At 39.4% G+C, this 16,478-nt stretch overlaps 1 protein-coding gene across 3 annotated transcripts in view; it reads right to left on the reverse strand.

Annotated features, from left to right (window-relative positions):
- Positions 1 to 4,835: 4,835 nt before the first annotated feature.
- The window catches only part of arhgef4 (Rho guanine nucleotide exchange factor (GEF) 4), a 182,463-nt gene continuing 170,820 nt past the window's right edge, over positions 4,836 to 16,478 (reverse strand). For all 3 annotated transcript variants that reach the window (XM_038723510.1, XM_038723517.1, XM_038723527.1), the window contains 5 exons: positions 16,334 to 16,463; positions 16,098 to 16,229; positions 13,218 to 13,461; positions 7,824 to 7,901; positions 4,836 to 6,300 (listed from right to left, as the gene is read on the reverse strand). In XM_038723510.1, coding sequence (XP_038579438.1) covers positions 6,143 to 6,300; positions 7,824 to 7,901; positions 13,218 to 13,461; positions 16,098 to 16,229; positions 16,334 to 16,463 — 742 coding nt within the window. In that variant the 3' untranslated portion in view covers positions 4,836 to 6,142. The remainder of the gene's footprint in view (positions 6,301 to 7,823; positions 7,902 to 13,217; positions 13,462 to 16,097; positions 16,230 to 16,333; positions 16,464 to 16,478) is intronic.

A 16,478-nucleotide genomic window follows, 5' to 3' on the forward strand; every position in this document is an offset into this window, starting at 1 on the left:
GTGTGTGATTTAAGTGTTCCCTTAATTTTTTGAGCAGTGTAATGCTTCTTTTGTGTTTCCCTTGTGATTCTTGATATTGTACATTTATTTAAAAGATATTTTTCTCTGTCTTTACTTAACCTAAATATTAAAATTACAATTTGAATGTGTAACTCAGATGGAGATTTATATTGTTTTGTTGTTTTATTGCTTAACACTACAAGCACCAGAATTCCATAACTACTAGAACAGCCGCTAGATTCCCAACTCTATATGTTTAATGATAAATAATTGAGAGATTAATGCATTTATTGTATTAGGATATCTTTTTAAAAAATAAAGTAACACCAAAATGTACATTTAAACAAGTTTAATTATACATTATCAATATCAATAGTAATTAGTAGCCTACCGTAATTATCGAATATCACAACAGATAGGCTATATTTCCATATCCATTCAACATAATTCAGAACAAGATAATAACAATTAAAAGTATTTTATTTAATTATAAAACATTTTATTTTAAATGTTTACGTGCACCCAGGAAACGTCACTGTCACTTTCCAGCTCCGATTGTTCCCCTGCATCCAAATAATCACTATTCAAGTTCTGAAGCATCTCCAGGGCCATGTTTCCAGTCATGTTCCTCTTCATTCGCTCATTCATTTTAGAAGCCTAGCTATATATATAGCCTATAGATAACGTGGCCATCACTGTGAAGCGCTTTGTGTATCTATGATAAAATGCAATATAAATGTAATTCATTATTATTATTAGCCTATTTCTGATCAACCAGTTTAGTCTAATATACTTTTTGTTTGTAGAAATTAGCATATATACAAAACACTCAGGACCGCTACTGACCTTTCTATTGACATTGAGAGAGACAAAGGTCAACCGCAGGAAATGTAACAAAAGAATACCGCAATGACCTATGAAATAGGTAAAAATGTTAATTTGTTTTTTTGCCTTATGTGTAATTTATATGAAAAACATTTTAAATGAAAATACAGACACTTTTAGGAAAAGTCAGGTACCAGCAGGATTTTATTTATTTTTTCAACAAAGAAAGATTCTACAAAAATTTCAAAACGTTCAAAATGACCATCATGGCCGTTCTAGTGTTAAAGGGGCTATATATCAGGGGCCACTACAGCTAAAGGTCTGTCTGCCAATTCACTGCCAATTGCATGCACGTCGCAGTTCCTTGCAGGCCTATTCCAAGTACTACTTATAAATGATATAATATTCTTTATGTGGTTCATCAATTGTGATAAATGATTCAAATGTCCCACAAAGTTCACACACAACTCTGCACATCACCGGCGCAGCTGCTGCTCTGTCTCTCTCCATCTTCTATCACAAACGCATGCAATGCCACACATGCACACTGACCGCCACTTCCTTAATGGGCACTATTGTTATTAAACAACAACATAAAATTGTTGCACTGAGAAAAGTTGGCTATGCCCACCCACAGCGTGGGCCTCTCCTACATCCGAACTTTGTATATATACAGCGGTGAGACCTGGCCTTCGGCTCCCAAAATGCTTTTTCTTCAGCACTGAGAACCAAGGTCCAGTGAGGCCTTCAACTTAGAGGGCTGCGCCTATACTCATAGAATCTGGAGTTATAGTACGTAACTACCGTTCTATTGGGTTAGAGGCGAAGCAACGCCTCACTGGCCCATACGGTACCACCAAGCACAAACCCACCTGCCCAGAGACATAAAATGAGCCACCCAGTCCCCTGCAGTCCGTGGCATTGGTGTCGGCATGACACCACAAACAGGCGCTGCGAACATCGCCACGAAGCGTCGTCCTCAGATCCAGATCGGCATGGAGGCGCCACCTCGACATGTACTCTGCTCTGATGGAGGGCAGACAAGTGTACGCCCACAGAAGCAGCCGCCTGGCCAAACCCAGCAGCTGCGCTGAGCACACCTGGCTAACGGCAGCTGGCTCACACAGTGTGGGAAATGCGTGCTTGGTCAACAACTTCCACAAGAGCAACAAGATTCAACACGTCACGGACGGCACACACATGTACAAATGTAGTGGCGTCCCGTCCTGCTCGGTAGAAGACATCGCTCTTCTTTTCTGACTGAAAATCTTCTGCTCTTTAGACAGTTCAGAGCTGAAGAAAAATGGGATCCGATGGCCAGGTCTCACCGTTGTATATATATGTGGTGGGGAAAGATTCCCCAAGTGCAGGTTAAGGTGTGGTGGTGTTGAATGCAGCCTAGACTTAACTCCTCCCCTGGCCAACCTCCTTATTAGGCTTAGGCTGTATAAGACACCTGTGTTCCCTTGCTCTCTCTCTGCTTTTTGATCTGTCCCTGCTGTGGTTGTGGTTGGTGTTTGTGGTGTTTGTTTATACTGAATCACATCTCTGCCTCATCAGTAACGTCCCTATATGCCTTTCTCTTCTTCAGTTAATAAGAGGTTTAACAGTATTTCAATTCCCCCCCTTCCTGGTCCGCCGTGCCACATATACAAGGTGCGGACGTAGGAGAGGCCCACGCTGTGGGTGGGCGAAGACAACTCTTCTCGGTGCCACACAGGCACGCAGAGGGTAAACCCAATAGCGATAGCCTTAGAGGGCGAAGCCTATACAAAAAGAACAGCTCTTGCAGTAGGCTAACCAAATCATTTATGCACAAATCATCCAACGGCCCTTCATCCAACTTAAATTTTTTTTCCCCCACCTCTGCTGGTCCAAGTAGTTTCTTTATTGTATTTTCTTTAATGTTTGCTTTCTTTAGAGAAGCTGCTGTCAGTCATTTTAAATGTTTCCATAGGCGCAGTATGTCACAACAAATACCATAGGACATTTATGCAGCAAAACTTAAAACTATAGTTATAAACTTGACAGGAAAGACAGAGCAAACTCTCCATAGGAAAATGAATTCAACTTTTACCTTCTAAAATAATTTAGACACACTAATGGAGCTCAGGATTGATCAAGATGACAGCTGCTTTACTCCAAACAGGTTCACTGTATGAACCTGGACTGTCTGTGAGACCTTTTGGATGTGGAGAACACAGAACATTAACATAAAATTCTGACCGATCCTGCCGGCGTGTCATGAGATTTAAATATGAAGTTATGCTGCTATGCCCCATGCGTAAATGTGCTCAGCGTCTTAATGGGGAGACGCTTCACCCTATTTCATCTACCCCGAAAGTCAAAGGTTTCATCCAAAATTCTGCCCGCAAACAGTGGTGCTCTCAGTTATTGCATGCACAAGGTTTTCATGTGCTTATTGTCTTTCCCCAAGTGTGGACACTGAGAGCTGAAGTTGAAATGAGAGACGGTAGCCTATAATCAGCTGCACCCGCATGCCGTTCATTTAAGTTTATCGTATTATCAATGTTTTGGTTTTTTTTACACATACAAAGGCTATAATTACTGAGGTTCGGACCTCAGTGACCTCATACTAACCACTCTGTGTTGAAGGAAAGTGTGCCCAATTTGTACATTTTCACTTAGAGGTGTACTCACTTCTGAAAAACTAAAAAGTCTCTCACCTTAAATGTAATGTTGCAGCGTGTAGCCTCACGTTATGTATTGCCAGCCTTCAGCAATATCATTAATTTATTTTACTTCAGTCACAGATGCTGGCACCCTGGCCTTAATAAAGGCAAAGATCAAGCTGGATAACCTCTACAGTAGGCTTTCCCACACACTGATTTATTTGTGGCGGCCTGACACATTATCAACACTGATTTTCAATTGATTTTGTTACAATTTAAAATGGGTAAATGATCACAGAGATCCGTGCAGCGCATATATTCTCTCAGCATCTCCCCTCACCCCGTCGCTCCCTCTCTCACTAGCCACAGTTATGCTGTCATTCTGTGGGAAACACTGCATTTACATACAGTTGGGATTCATGTTGATAAATATGGGTGGGCAGGAGGGTGAATGTGAGCAAACATTCTCAATGTGATAACCCTGTCCATTAGTGACTACCTAATTCGCATTCTCTTAGACCCACTGTCCTCTTTTCCTAAGTCCTTATGAATTCTCCTTCTTTCCTTGATCTCATGACGTTTTCCATCGAGTTCAAGGAAAAGTGGTTAGAAAAGGAGATTTGTAGATTTTTTACTTTTCGGGTCTCAACACTCTCACCTGTGTTAACGAGAGAATCATGGACATTATGTCAGCTGGTCGTTTTGTGGCGGGGCTGAAATGCAGTAGAAATACTGTTTTGGGATTAAGTTCATTATCATGGCAAAGAGGGACTTTGAAATTATTTCCAATGGATCTGAGCACTCTTCATAGCATTCTGTAGTATATGCAAATTTCCAACATAAATACTGAGGCAGCAGGCTTTAAAAAATTGAAGTGGTGTCATTCTCAAAACTATTGACCGCAACTGTAAATATTACACCAATAGGTTTAACAAAATAAGCCAAACCTGACTTATACATCAGTGATCCATTTTGTATTAACAAAAAGCAGCCGTACAATAAATCTTTTAAATACAATCTAGCGTAAAACAGAAAATATCGAATCAAAGAATAAGTAGACACACAATTAATGCCAATTTTAGTACTATACTATGCAGATACTCTGCTATGGATACTTTTCAGTCAGCACCTAAAAAGTATTTGTTTGTTTGATACCCAGCCCTTGTTGTAAGGTCCTATGGACATAAAATTACCGTAACCTGTGCATATATTGTAGAAAGAATTTTTTTTTTTTACCATTGCCATAGAATGTAGTGTGGGGTTTTGCATTACACATGCATGACACAATTTAATCAAGTTTCAAGAGTCTGCAAACTGACCTTCATATTGCACAGAAAACAACACTTCAGTGTGAAATAAAATAATAATCACCCCCACTGATGGTCACGAGTCAGCATAAGAATGTTTAATATTTCATATTTTCAGAAGCCAAAACTTTGAACATAAAGGTGAAAGAAGTACATTTCACTGAATGCACTTACAGAACTATATAACTGGGCTGCATTGATCTAAAATTAGATTATAATGGGGACCAGACCACAGAGCAGGTATATTGGATAGAAGAAATACAGGTAGGTAAAGGAGTGTGTGTGTGTGTGTGTGTGTGTGTGTGTGTGTGTGTGTGTGTGTGTGTGTGTGTGTGTTTGAGAGAGAGAGAGAGAGATGCTGTCAGCCTAGTAGCACAGTGAAACCTCAGTTCCTGAATCTGGTTAAATATAGCAGGGTTCTTCAGAGATACAAAAATATTCTTCACAGTATTTTTTCCATCACATCCATGCATGTCATTGTACATCATCCATGACACATGTCAAATGGCACTTAAAAAAAAGAACAGGTTGTTTATTTTATTGACATGGTAGGTATAAGGATAAGAGTAAGAGTCAAGGATCAGACTCGAAGAATGTGTGTTGTCGGAGTGTGTGGGTTGCTGTGTTTTTGAAGAAAAAGCTCCTACTCTATGATGAGTTTAATCTTTTTTTGGGCTGTGTTTGATTTCTTTGATGAAGTGTTTGCACAATACCACAAATTCACCAGAGACATACAGAACTAAATCCTGGCATATGGAGAAAAACTTAAAAAACGAGCTGAAATGATTTTGAAAATTCTATAATTCAAAATGCCCCCCCACACACACACACACGCGCACACACACAATTTTCCCTTTTAATTCATAAGCAGACACAAAACAAAACAAATATAAAAACAAATAGTCTGGCACTGTGAACACTTGGCATCTGTCAAACCATAAAACAATAGAACAGAGAAAATAAACGACACAGTTTTGTCGACAGCCAACGTCTTCACAGAGTCAGCACAGTCAGGAGTCCCACGCTGACTCGCAGCAGTACGGTAGTAGTATTAGTACCCAATGCTTGATTGAAGGAAGTAAGTTAAGCAAGACTGTACCGTCCATGTTTGACTCAGTGTCTCCAGTAGACCATTCTCAAGTGTGATTGTTAACCAACCTATAAAGTGCTTTCAAAAGAATAATCTCATCGTAATCATCCTCATCTATACAATAAATCAGTATGTCAGTTAGGGCATTTTTATGTGTAGGAAAGAAGAGCGAGTAAAGAATTAAAAAGGTCTGTTCAGGCACGAGCAGAGAGCTTCTCTCTTTCTCCTCCTCTGTTCCTTCTCTCCACAGCTTTTCTTTTCCTTTTTCCTTCCTATTGGATTTTTATTTACTTCTTGAAAGGTGTCAGTCTGCCAATGTTGTGCCAGAAGGTGGAGGTTTTGCGCTTGGGCTCAGCCAGCATGAAGACCTGCTGCTGGGGCAAAGCAGTGGGGAGAGAGGGGTGCTTCTGTCGCAGGAGAAAGTCATAGTAGGGTCTGGTCACCGCTGAGGAGAAGGAGATAAATATCTTTACTTTATAACATTCTTATGAGATATCATTGAAATAAGAGAAGCTGAAAAGAATTGTGCATTCATTATATCTTCCAGGTGAGTCATCCGTCATGAATTAATTAATATAATATCAATTAATCAACAGTAAAAGCAGTTCAGTTCAGTTATTTGTTTTTTTGCTGGCTATGTAACTACTCTCTCCAATCAAAGAACACAGATTGTATTGCGAGGAATTTCCTTCAACTTAATGAAAACAAAACTGAGGTAAATCTATTTGGCCCTCCGAGCTCTTTCACTAGCTTAAGCAATTCGCTTGGTCCTCTGACTACAAACCTGCACAATGTAGTTAAGAATCTATGTCTGTTTATGGATACTTCTTTGAATTTTTACAAACAAAAAAGTAGTGTCGCGAAGGGCAGTTTTTTTAATGAGCTTAGAACCATAGCCAAATTGAAGCCATTTTTATCCCATAGAGACCTGGAAACAGTTATACATGCGCTTATCACCTCACGGATGGACCACTGTAATTCCCTGTACATGGGGTTGACCTATTCAACACTGTCCCGACAACAAATGGTTCAAAATGCAGCTACTAGACTTTTAACTGGAACAAAGAAACCGCTTTCTTAGCTCCACAATCCATTACTGATATGCTAATTCAATATTTTGCTCCTAGGGTCCGTAGGTCATCTTCCCTACAACTCCTCTTAGTACCCTTCTCACGCCTTACAACTAAAGGTGACCGGGCCTTTTCTGTTGCTGCCCCCAGGCTTTGGAATAGTCTTCCGTCTAACATCAAGTCCTGTCCCACTTCAAATCTAATTTAAAGACATACCTTTTTTCTGTGGCTTTTACCTGATTCTGTCCCTTATTTTTAATTGTTCTCTCCCACCATTTTAATCTGATGTTTAATCTGAATTTAATTTTTACCAAGTACTCCACATTCCTTTTATTGATGTGTATTAGTGTACTAGTGTTTTATTGTGTATTTGGATACACAATGGTATATACTGTTTGTTCTTTGTGCGTAACCATTGTTTTGTATCGTCATCCTGTGACACCCCTTATAATTGGGCTTCATTTACAACAATATCTCTGAAGATGCCAATAATTTCAATGTAACTGCATGAAAGGGACAAATTTTGCACTAAATATATGCATATTAGCGGAGCACCGAGACTATTTGGCAGTGCAGTAAGGGGTACATTTCACCCTTGGCGAGTACCTTGAGTATTACACGGTTTCTTTTTGTCTTGTTTGTGCCTGTTTAACAGCAGCAAAAAACATACAATCCTTTTGTGTATTCACCACTGATACTTCTGTGATCTGCGTGATTTGTAAGGTATTTATTCCTTGACAAAAGGAAATAAAACTTGTGAACATTATAAAAGGATGTAAATCTACACTAATACAAACACTACACTAAGACTCAGTTGCAGGTGCTTAGTGCCTACTGGCAAGTACTGAAGTCCATGAAATCCAATTAATCGACCTTATTTGAACCCTGGACTGCATACCTTTGGGTTTCCCAGCTGGATGGCTTTTGCAGGCATTCAGCATGGCCTGCTTCTTCTGGACCTCTGTGAGAGAAAAGCCTGAGACGAGAAAAGTAATAGTATCACTATGAAGCTTTCTCAATTAACAGAGTTTCATGGGGAAAACTTAAAACAAAATTACAATAGAAAACTTAGTTACTAGATACCAGACAATGATTTCACACTATGTCACTGATCAACAAGTGTTGGTAACATGAGAACATGAGAACAAGAAACACACAAATGTGCCATCAAAGCCAGTGAAGAAGACTGCAAGCTAATAAACAATAATAATAATAATAATAATAATCTTTATTTGTAGAGCACTTTTCAAAAACAAGTGCTTTAACAAGTGTAAAGACAATAATACCCAAGAAACAATAATACAAAAACAATACAAGATAAAGAAAAGAAAAGACTAAAATACACGTTTAAGATAAATATAAAATTAGTAAAACCGAGTAAAATAAAAGGGATAAAATAAAGTCAAATAAGATCGGGAAAGGCTCTCCTATAAAAGTATGTTTTAAGAAGGGACTTAAAAGAGTTCATTGACTCAGCTGACCTGATTTCCTCGGGCAGGCTGTTCCAGAGCAAACGCTCTGTCCCCTTTAGTTTTCAGTCGAGACTCTGGAACAGACAACAGACCTCTGCCCGAGGATCTCAAGGTACGTGCTGGTGTGTATGGGACTAAAAGTTCAGAAATATAACAAGGCGAGAGGCCATGAAGAGCTTTAAAATTATCAATAGAATTTTAAAACATACTGGGAGCCAGTGTAATGAAGCTAAAATAGGAGTAATGTGGTCATATTTCTTTGTTCTGGTTAAAAGCCTGGCAGCTGAGTTCTGGACAGTCTGGAGTCGATCAATAGATTTTTGGGTTAAACAGGTGAAAAGGCTGTTGCAATAATCCAGGCGTGATGAGATGAAGGCCTTGGTGTCCTTAAAAGTTAATATAGATCGAATTTTTGCTATATTTCTAAGTTGATAAAAACATGATTGAACAAGCTTTGTGGCGTTCTGCTCATTTATTAATTTATTTATTTAATTACTATCAAACCAAACACCAAGGTTCTTTGCCACAGGCTTAATGTGATTTACTAGGGAAGATGGCAGTATTTGTTTTGCCATCTGCTGGGACCCGATGACCAGGATTTCTGTTTTGTCTGAGTTCAGCTGGAGGAAATTATTTGACATCCATTTTTCAAATTCACAAAGGCAGTTGTTAAGTGAACTCAGCATTCCAGGGTCTGTGGATCTGACGGGCAAGTATATTTGTGTGTCATCAGCATAAATATGAAAAGAAATGCCATGTTTATGGATAATATGTCCAAGGGGAAGCAGATACAAGGAAAACAAAATGGGTCCTAAGACCGACCCCTGAGGCACACCATATTTAACTGGACAGAAGGAAGAGACATAGTTGTTTACAGACACGCAAAACTTCCTATTTGACAGGTAGGATGAAAACCATTCTAGGGCAGTACCAGAGATCCCCACCCACTGCCTCAGTCTGTCTAACATGATGGTGTGATCAATGGTGTCAAAAGCAGCGCTAAGGTCCAGGAGTACCAGGACTGAGCACATGCATTCATCAGCAGACATTAAAAGGTCATTGGTGACTTTAAGCAGGGCAGTCTCAGTGCTGTGGTACTTCCTGAAACCAGACTGAAACTTTTCAAATATTTTGTTATTTTCCAGTACAGTGAGCAGCTGTTTGGACACAATTCTTTCTAGAATCTTTGCAATAAAAGGCAGTTTTGAAATTGGTCTAAAATTTTGTGGGAGGGAGGGATCTAAACCAGGTTTCTTTAAAAGTGGGTTCACGCAAGCCATTTTAAAATAATCAGGGACACAACCAGTGGATAGGGAGCTGTTGAAAACAAAGATCAAATGGGGCCCAACAGAATCTATTACTTTCAGTAAAAACTTTGTAGGTATTACATCAAGTGGGCTGGAGGACACTCTCATTTGTGATACTGTTTTTAAAAGCTCAGACAAGTCAATGGGATAAAACTGGTTAAAACTCTCTTGTTGCATCATTACTTCCAGCTGAGGCACAAGGAGGGGTTGGGTTTACCAGCTGATCCACTGTCTTAAACAAAAACCTGGGGTTGTGTTTATGTGTAGTAATGAGTTCAGAAAAAATAAAAAATAAATTGTGTCAGTTATAAAACTGTTAAGAAGGAAGGAAATGCATTCAACATGTTTGTTACACACACAGTAGGTATTGGTGAGTAACAGTTAATGTAAACATAAATGTTTTTTTACAAGAAAAGTCTACAGTTAAATTAACATACATTTCTGTTGAAAAATGACAAGATGTAGCAGAAAAAATATAGCAGTTAGCAAATGTTTTATTTTTATTAATGGTTTCAACAGTTATTAATATAAAGTATAAAACCAACAGATAAACATGGAAACAGACATACAAACCTAAAATCAAAATATTGCTGAATAATGTCCATTTCTCTTACTACCACCCCTACCCCGCTCACGCCAGGTACGCACTTATTCTGTGGGATTTCCTGACACACTGCCAACTGAGGGTATTAAAGTATTGATGAAGATGCAGTGGAGGGATGCTGGATCACACAGCACCGACCTGCCCTATACCCTGAAGATGCAATTGCGTAGGGCCCAGCAAATTCCAGCCAGAACAGTGGCCCCCTTTAAAATACTTGCAAAAAAACTGTGGTCTGCAACATTAAAACCTACCAGTTTAGTCCACTGCGACTGGACGAGACAGTGTATTTTTTGCCAGCAACTTGTGGTGCAGCTCCATGCTGCCTTCATGGGAACAGGAAGACATGTTGTTTAATGTGTAATCTCTGGAAAATTGACACTCTCTTTTTTTGTATTACCGCGAAAAACACCAGCGAGTGACGTGGACCCACCTCGCGCTGTGAGTCAGGATGATTTTTGTGCCAAAGCGGACCTATACAGGAGTTTCAGTATACTATAAAAACGTGACATTAAAAACTGAAGCCCTGACTTGCTCTCTTGGGGACTGTAAGCAGCACTTTATCAGAAGTGCTGAAGTTAACATTTGTGGTTTTTTTCGTGACATTTCTGCCTGTTCACAGGTGTTGTCGGTTAGTTTCGCCCTATACCCTGAACATGCAATTGCGTAGGGCCCAGCAAATTCCAGCCAGAACAGTGGCCCCCTTCCTCAATGGACAGATCATGTTAAGCTAATCGCAACTGCCAGTGATGTTTCCACTCGGCGGGAGAGAGTGGCATTAAGCCAATGGCGTTAAAAAGTAATATGTTTTGTAAAAATCCTACTCATTGTTATGAATATGCTATTAGTTTAACAAGTTGGAAGAATCTTGTTTTGTTTTTTATATTTCAGCCAGTGGTTTTAAGAAACGTTATGTACTATAAAAATTTTACTCCTTCATGTTGTTATGAATACGCGATTCGTTAAAATGTTGGGAAAGACCTGCTTTGTTTTTTATAATTTTTAAATAGCCTATGTCCATAGCCTATATCATACAGCATCCTCTGGTCTGAGAGACTATGGTTAATTATTGTTCCAGTAAAGTGGATTCATTTTTAAAATGAGTTGCTGAACAGGTTTTACGTCACTTTTAAGGGTGGGGTGAGGTGTTGAAAGTAATAGTAACGTTACTCCATTCATCCATCCATCGTCAACCGCTTATCCTGCGTACAGGGTCGCGGGGGGCTGGAGCCAGTCCTAGCTGGCATCGGGCAAAAGGCAGGGTACATGTTACTATTTACTTTTAATACCCAGTAATAAGTAAAGTAATATTATTACTTTTTAAAGGAGAAATAAGTAAAAAGTAACTCATTACAATTTCTGAGTAATCTGCCCAACATTTGCATTTTTGTCAAAAGATCCTCCTAAATATTACACACTAAACCTTTAAGTAAAGGATCTGAATACTTCATCTACCACAGGTCGCCAGTCAAGTGCAAAGTGTAGCTCTTCAAATGTTGACTGTCAAAAAATTAACAACATGGAAAAACACTAAGATAAAAAAAGAAATTAAGTACTAAACTCTTCATATGATCATATGGAAACTTATGTCTAACGAACACAAGGAAAACAACCAACTATAGTCCCAGACAATAGGTCTCTAGGACATACTGCCTTTCCAGGCCCATGCTACTCTCACATCAACACCTTACTCAATCCATCCATCCATCCAACCATCCATCAGAAATATAATGATTGTGTACATATTTAGGGCCCGTAAAAGAGCATTCCTGCAGTACTAATATAAGCAGCGCTTTGTATTGGCTTCAATATAGTACCTTTTGGTTCCCCCCCTCTACTAAAGACTTTGAACTCTCCCACTTCCAGTTTCCAGTTCAGATCAGGAAACTCTGCATGAAAAATCAAAACACTTGGTACCAAGAATATTTCAATAAATGAACTTGGAAAGCAGCAGTTGGTAACAATTGAACATACAATGCGAAGCCTCTACCACCAAACCCAGAAGAAGGAGCCAGTTGCCCTACAAAACCTCATCTCACATAGGGCTTACTCTCCATGGAGAGAGTCTAACCAAGACCCCGGTCTCTCTCGCATGGACTCGTCTTCTATAAAACGCCCCTCCAACATTCACGGCCCTGGGCAGCTTTAGAGGCAGCTGCGAAAACACCTAACAGCGGGATGAGAGGCTCCTTTGAGCCAGGAGCAGTGGATTATTGCAAATGCATTATGATCAGAAGAAGGAGCCAGGGGAGCCAGATTTTTCTCATGCACTACTGTCAGTAGTGTATATGTTACTTGAAGGTATTTTTGACAACTGGTTGTGATTACTGTAATTATGCATAGCACTGACCGAAATTATCTGTTCAAAGTTTTAATTCATAGTTCTCGGCTCCAGGCAAAGTAAGGAGGGCCCCCAAAGAAAATCTTGCCTAGGGCCCCCTGTTGTCTTGAGCCAAGCCAGAGATCACATAATCATTAAAGCGATTCACTGCAGGAGATGTTTCAGTAGAATGTTACTTTTGGGTAAAATCTACAAATGCACAGAGGCAAAATGTACAGTATCTCACAAAAGTGAGTACACCCTCACATTTGTGCAAATATTTGAATATATCTTTTCATGTGACAACACTGAAGAAATGGCAATTTGCTACAATGTAAAGTAGTGAGTGTACATCTTATATTATAACAGTGTAAATTTGCTGTCCCCTCAAAATAACACATCACACACAAACTTTTTTCCCCACTAGTCTGAAAGAAGACATGTTAAGGAAGCAAAGTAGACCAAAATCTCAAAATTGCATGATAAAACAATGTTTTTGCCTGCGGTGTCTCCCCTTAATGGGCTGTAAAGATTTTAAGTTGGATTTTCAACATTTCATCACTGTGAACTCTACACTGTGCATTTATCTGACCTGTCTCACGGTCATGCTGGACGTGAATCCTCTCATCAGCAAAGGCTCGGAACCAGCGCTGTTTCTGCTCTGGCTTCTTGGCACACAGGAGGTGGATTTCGTCACCAGCCAGCGACCGCAGCTTCAGGGCATTCTTCACACTGATATTGAAGTCCTTCTCCTTGCCATCCTCCACATCTATCACCTCCATATGGTCCATGTCCACCCGACCCTTGTAGTACAGCATGTCCCGGCGCAGGAGGTCCTGTAATGATAATTTAATTCAGGCCAGTTCCGCCAAGTTTGAGAGAAGAATGAAGTAATCAGCAGTACCAGCAAAAGCCAACATGGCTGACTGATAAAAGCTGTGTTTCATGACACAGGTATTGAACAAATAGAAGAATAATGTTGTCAGTTAACTCTAGTATCGTGTTTCTCAACCGGGGCGGTACCGCCCCCCCCAGGGGACGTCCCGAGGACGATGGGGGGCGCTGGAAGCAATATTTTGGAAAGGGGGGCTGAGCTGCTTTTGCTGGGCGTTTGATAGTTGAAAATTCTAAGGCGAGTTTACACCAAAGATTCACAACAATACGAGTTTAAACTTTAAAATACTTGCAAAAAAACTGTGGTCTGCAACATTAAAACCTGACAGTTTAGTCCACTGCGACTGGACGAGACTGTGTATTTTTTTGTCAGCAACTTGTGGTGCAGCTCCATGCTGCCTTCACGGGAACAGGAAGTCAGAGTATTATTTGTAAAATTTTACCCACATGGCGTTTAATTTGTAATCTCTGGGAAATACATGGGAGAGATTGTGAATGTGCAGAGAGTTTTGAACATGAGCAGATAAGTTACAGCAGTTTACTATACGTTCAATTATTTGTGGCGGCCTGCCAAAATATCAACGCTGACCGCCACATTGATTTTTGATTCGTTTTACAAGGTATTTGATTGCAGAGCTGCAGGCAGCGCATATTTGCGCAGAACATCCTCGTGCTCGTCCCTCTCTCTCGTCCCTCTCGCTCTCTCTCCCTCATGAACACCACTGCACAAATCAGTCCAACACAAGGCTGTCAATGTCGGAGACCCAGCTTCAAGAGGTTAATAGCAAGCATGTAAGGAGCCTAGCTAATAAGAGAGCTAAGATAAAGTTAGAATACAGCTGGGTTTTCGAGGCTGGTAGTCAATATCGCCCACCTTAACAGATGAGCTAATAAAGTCTAGTCAATAACTGAATTAAAACGGATTCAATTATTAATTTATCACTGAGATGAAAAGTGTTGACTCAGCAGGGATGATATTGAATAAGTTGATCTACAGGATAAAAATATTTAAAACCAATAAAGAATGCTTGAGAGCCTCACAACATTATATTCTATTATATATATATATATTGAATCACCTGCCACCTGAATTTTGTGTTTCCCTTTATATAATAAGACATTTCCACCATAAATTGGTGCAGAAAAAGCAGAAATTTTTTTCACCAAATTGCAGGAAATTACCCCCCACTTATTAAGTGCCCCACCTGGCTTCACACACAGTTTCTGGGAGGAACATTCACTTATTAGATAAATATAATTACTTTTCAGAGGGCTTCTTTGTTAAATAATATATTTTCAATGATTAGAAAATGTACATTCTTCATTATAAATTTCCTGTAAGGCAAGATGTTAGATTGGGATACATTGCACCGTAGTGGATCATTGTGGCTGCCATTCAAACTAAGTAATATAGAAAAGGAAGCATGCATAACTTATTTATGACTCAAAGTTGATGCACAGTCTAGATAAGATACTAAAAGCTCTGGAGTCAGAGACCAGCTCTGGCATGTGTTTTTTTTTTATATGCTACCTGAGCAGATATATAATGATCATGTTTCAGATGTAAAGCTTTCAGGTCCTGGTAAGTTCTATTTCATATCTGTCCAGGTATCTCAATAAAAACAACTTCTTAGTTGACATTTTTTACTTACTTCATTGCAGAGGGACTTAACGAGACCAACTGTCTGATTTGAACATATTCCAGGCTCTTGCCAAGAACACTGATTATTTTCTAATACTCAGTTAACTAATAAAAAAAAATATCAAAATGGCATTATACACTTACATGTTAACTTCTTTTTTCTTGTAGTTGCTCCTATGTTTATTTACCTTTTTTACACAGGCTTTCCCTGGTAACTCTGTGTTTAAAGGAGAACCATTATACTGCTTTTCAAGTCTTATATTGTAGTTCTGTGACTCCTGTATATCAGCATTGTATGATTCAAAGTTAAAAAAGCTTTTCAGCTTTTTTGTCTGAAACAAGCTGGAGATGCTCCTGTCTTTAAGTCTTTGAGTGGGGAGATTGGGATTTAGCCAATTAAAAGAAGTTTTGCACTACATAGCACTTGAGTGCTGCTACTAAGACATTTTAGGACACCACTTGGGGCCTGGGAAATTATCATTATTTTTCTCTTTATTGGCTTAAATGTTGACATGAAAATGTATGTAATTTTTTAGCACATTTTGATGTCATCAAAAATTTATTATTACATAAACTTAGTTCATATTTTGATCATGTCCCCTACTGAATTAAATATCAGTGACTATTGCGCATTGTGAAAGGTTCTTATCAGTGATTTGATTAGCCCATTAGAATTCCTCTCTAGGACGATTCTAGGACTACACTTTTTGTGGATGCTTTTAATTTATTATTATTATAATTTTTTATTATTATTAATTGTAATTTATTACCACTTAAAGGAAGTAATGCCCACTCATGACACTGTGCAAATGGGAAATGGTGCACAATTCAACCAAATAGAAAGTGGCCAACAGGCTTTAGAAGTATGCAGAATTTTACCAAAAAAAAATGTTTGACTCCTTGGAGTGAAAGATACAGTGTGGCATGCTGAGGCACCTTTTTGCAGTACACCATCTGATGATCAAAGAGGAAAAACATTCTCTGTTGACTCTTAGTCTGAGGCAGGGATAGCTTGGTCAACTCCCCTGAAAAGATGAGATCAGAGCTCCTGATGAGGATGTCTTCACCCTGCATGGATCGGAACACACACACATGCAGCTGTTACTTGCTACCCAGAACTGAACAGTATGAAATGAGAGACCCTTTTAGAACAAAGAGCTTTCTTGCCACACCTCCCAGTCCTCTATTGAGCTCTGCCACTGGGCGATCTTGTCGATGTTCTCAAGACGACGTTTCCTCTCGTTGATCAGCCTGGCCACGTTTTTCATGGCGTTTAAGGCCGCCTCCACATCTTTGTAGTCCCTAAAGATTAGACAG

The sequence above is a fragment of the Micropterus salmoides genome, unplaced genomic scaffold (genome assembly GCF_014851395.1).
Source record: "Micropterus salmoides isolate LMB-PRFRI ecotype aquatic unplaced genomic scaffold, ASM1485139v1 Ms_hic_scaffold_1, whole genome shotgun sequence".
In the NCBI taxonomy this organism is placed as follows: Eukaryota; Metazoa; Chordata; class Actinopteri; order Centrarchiformes; family Centrarchidae; genus Micropterus; species Micropterus salmoides.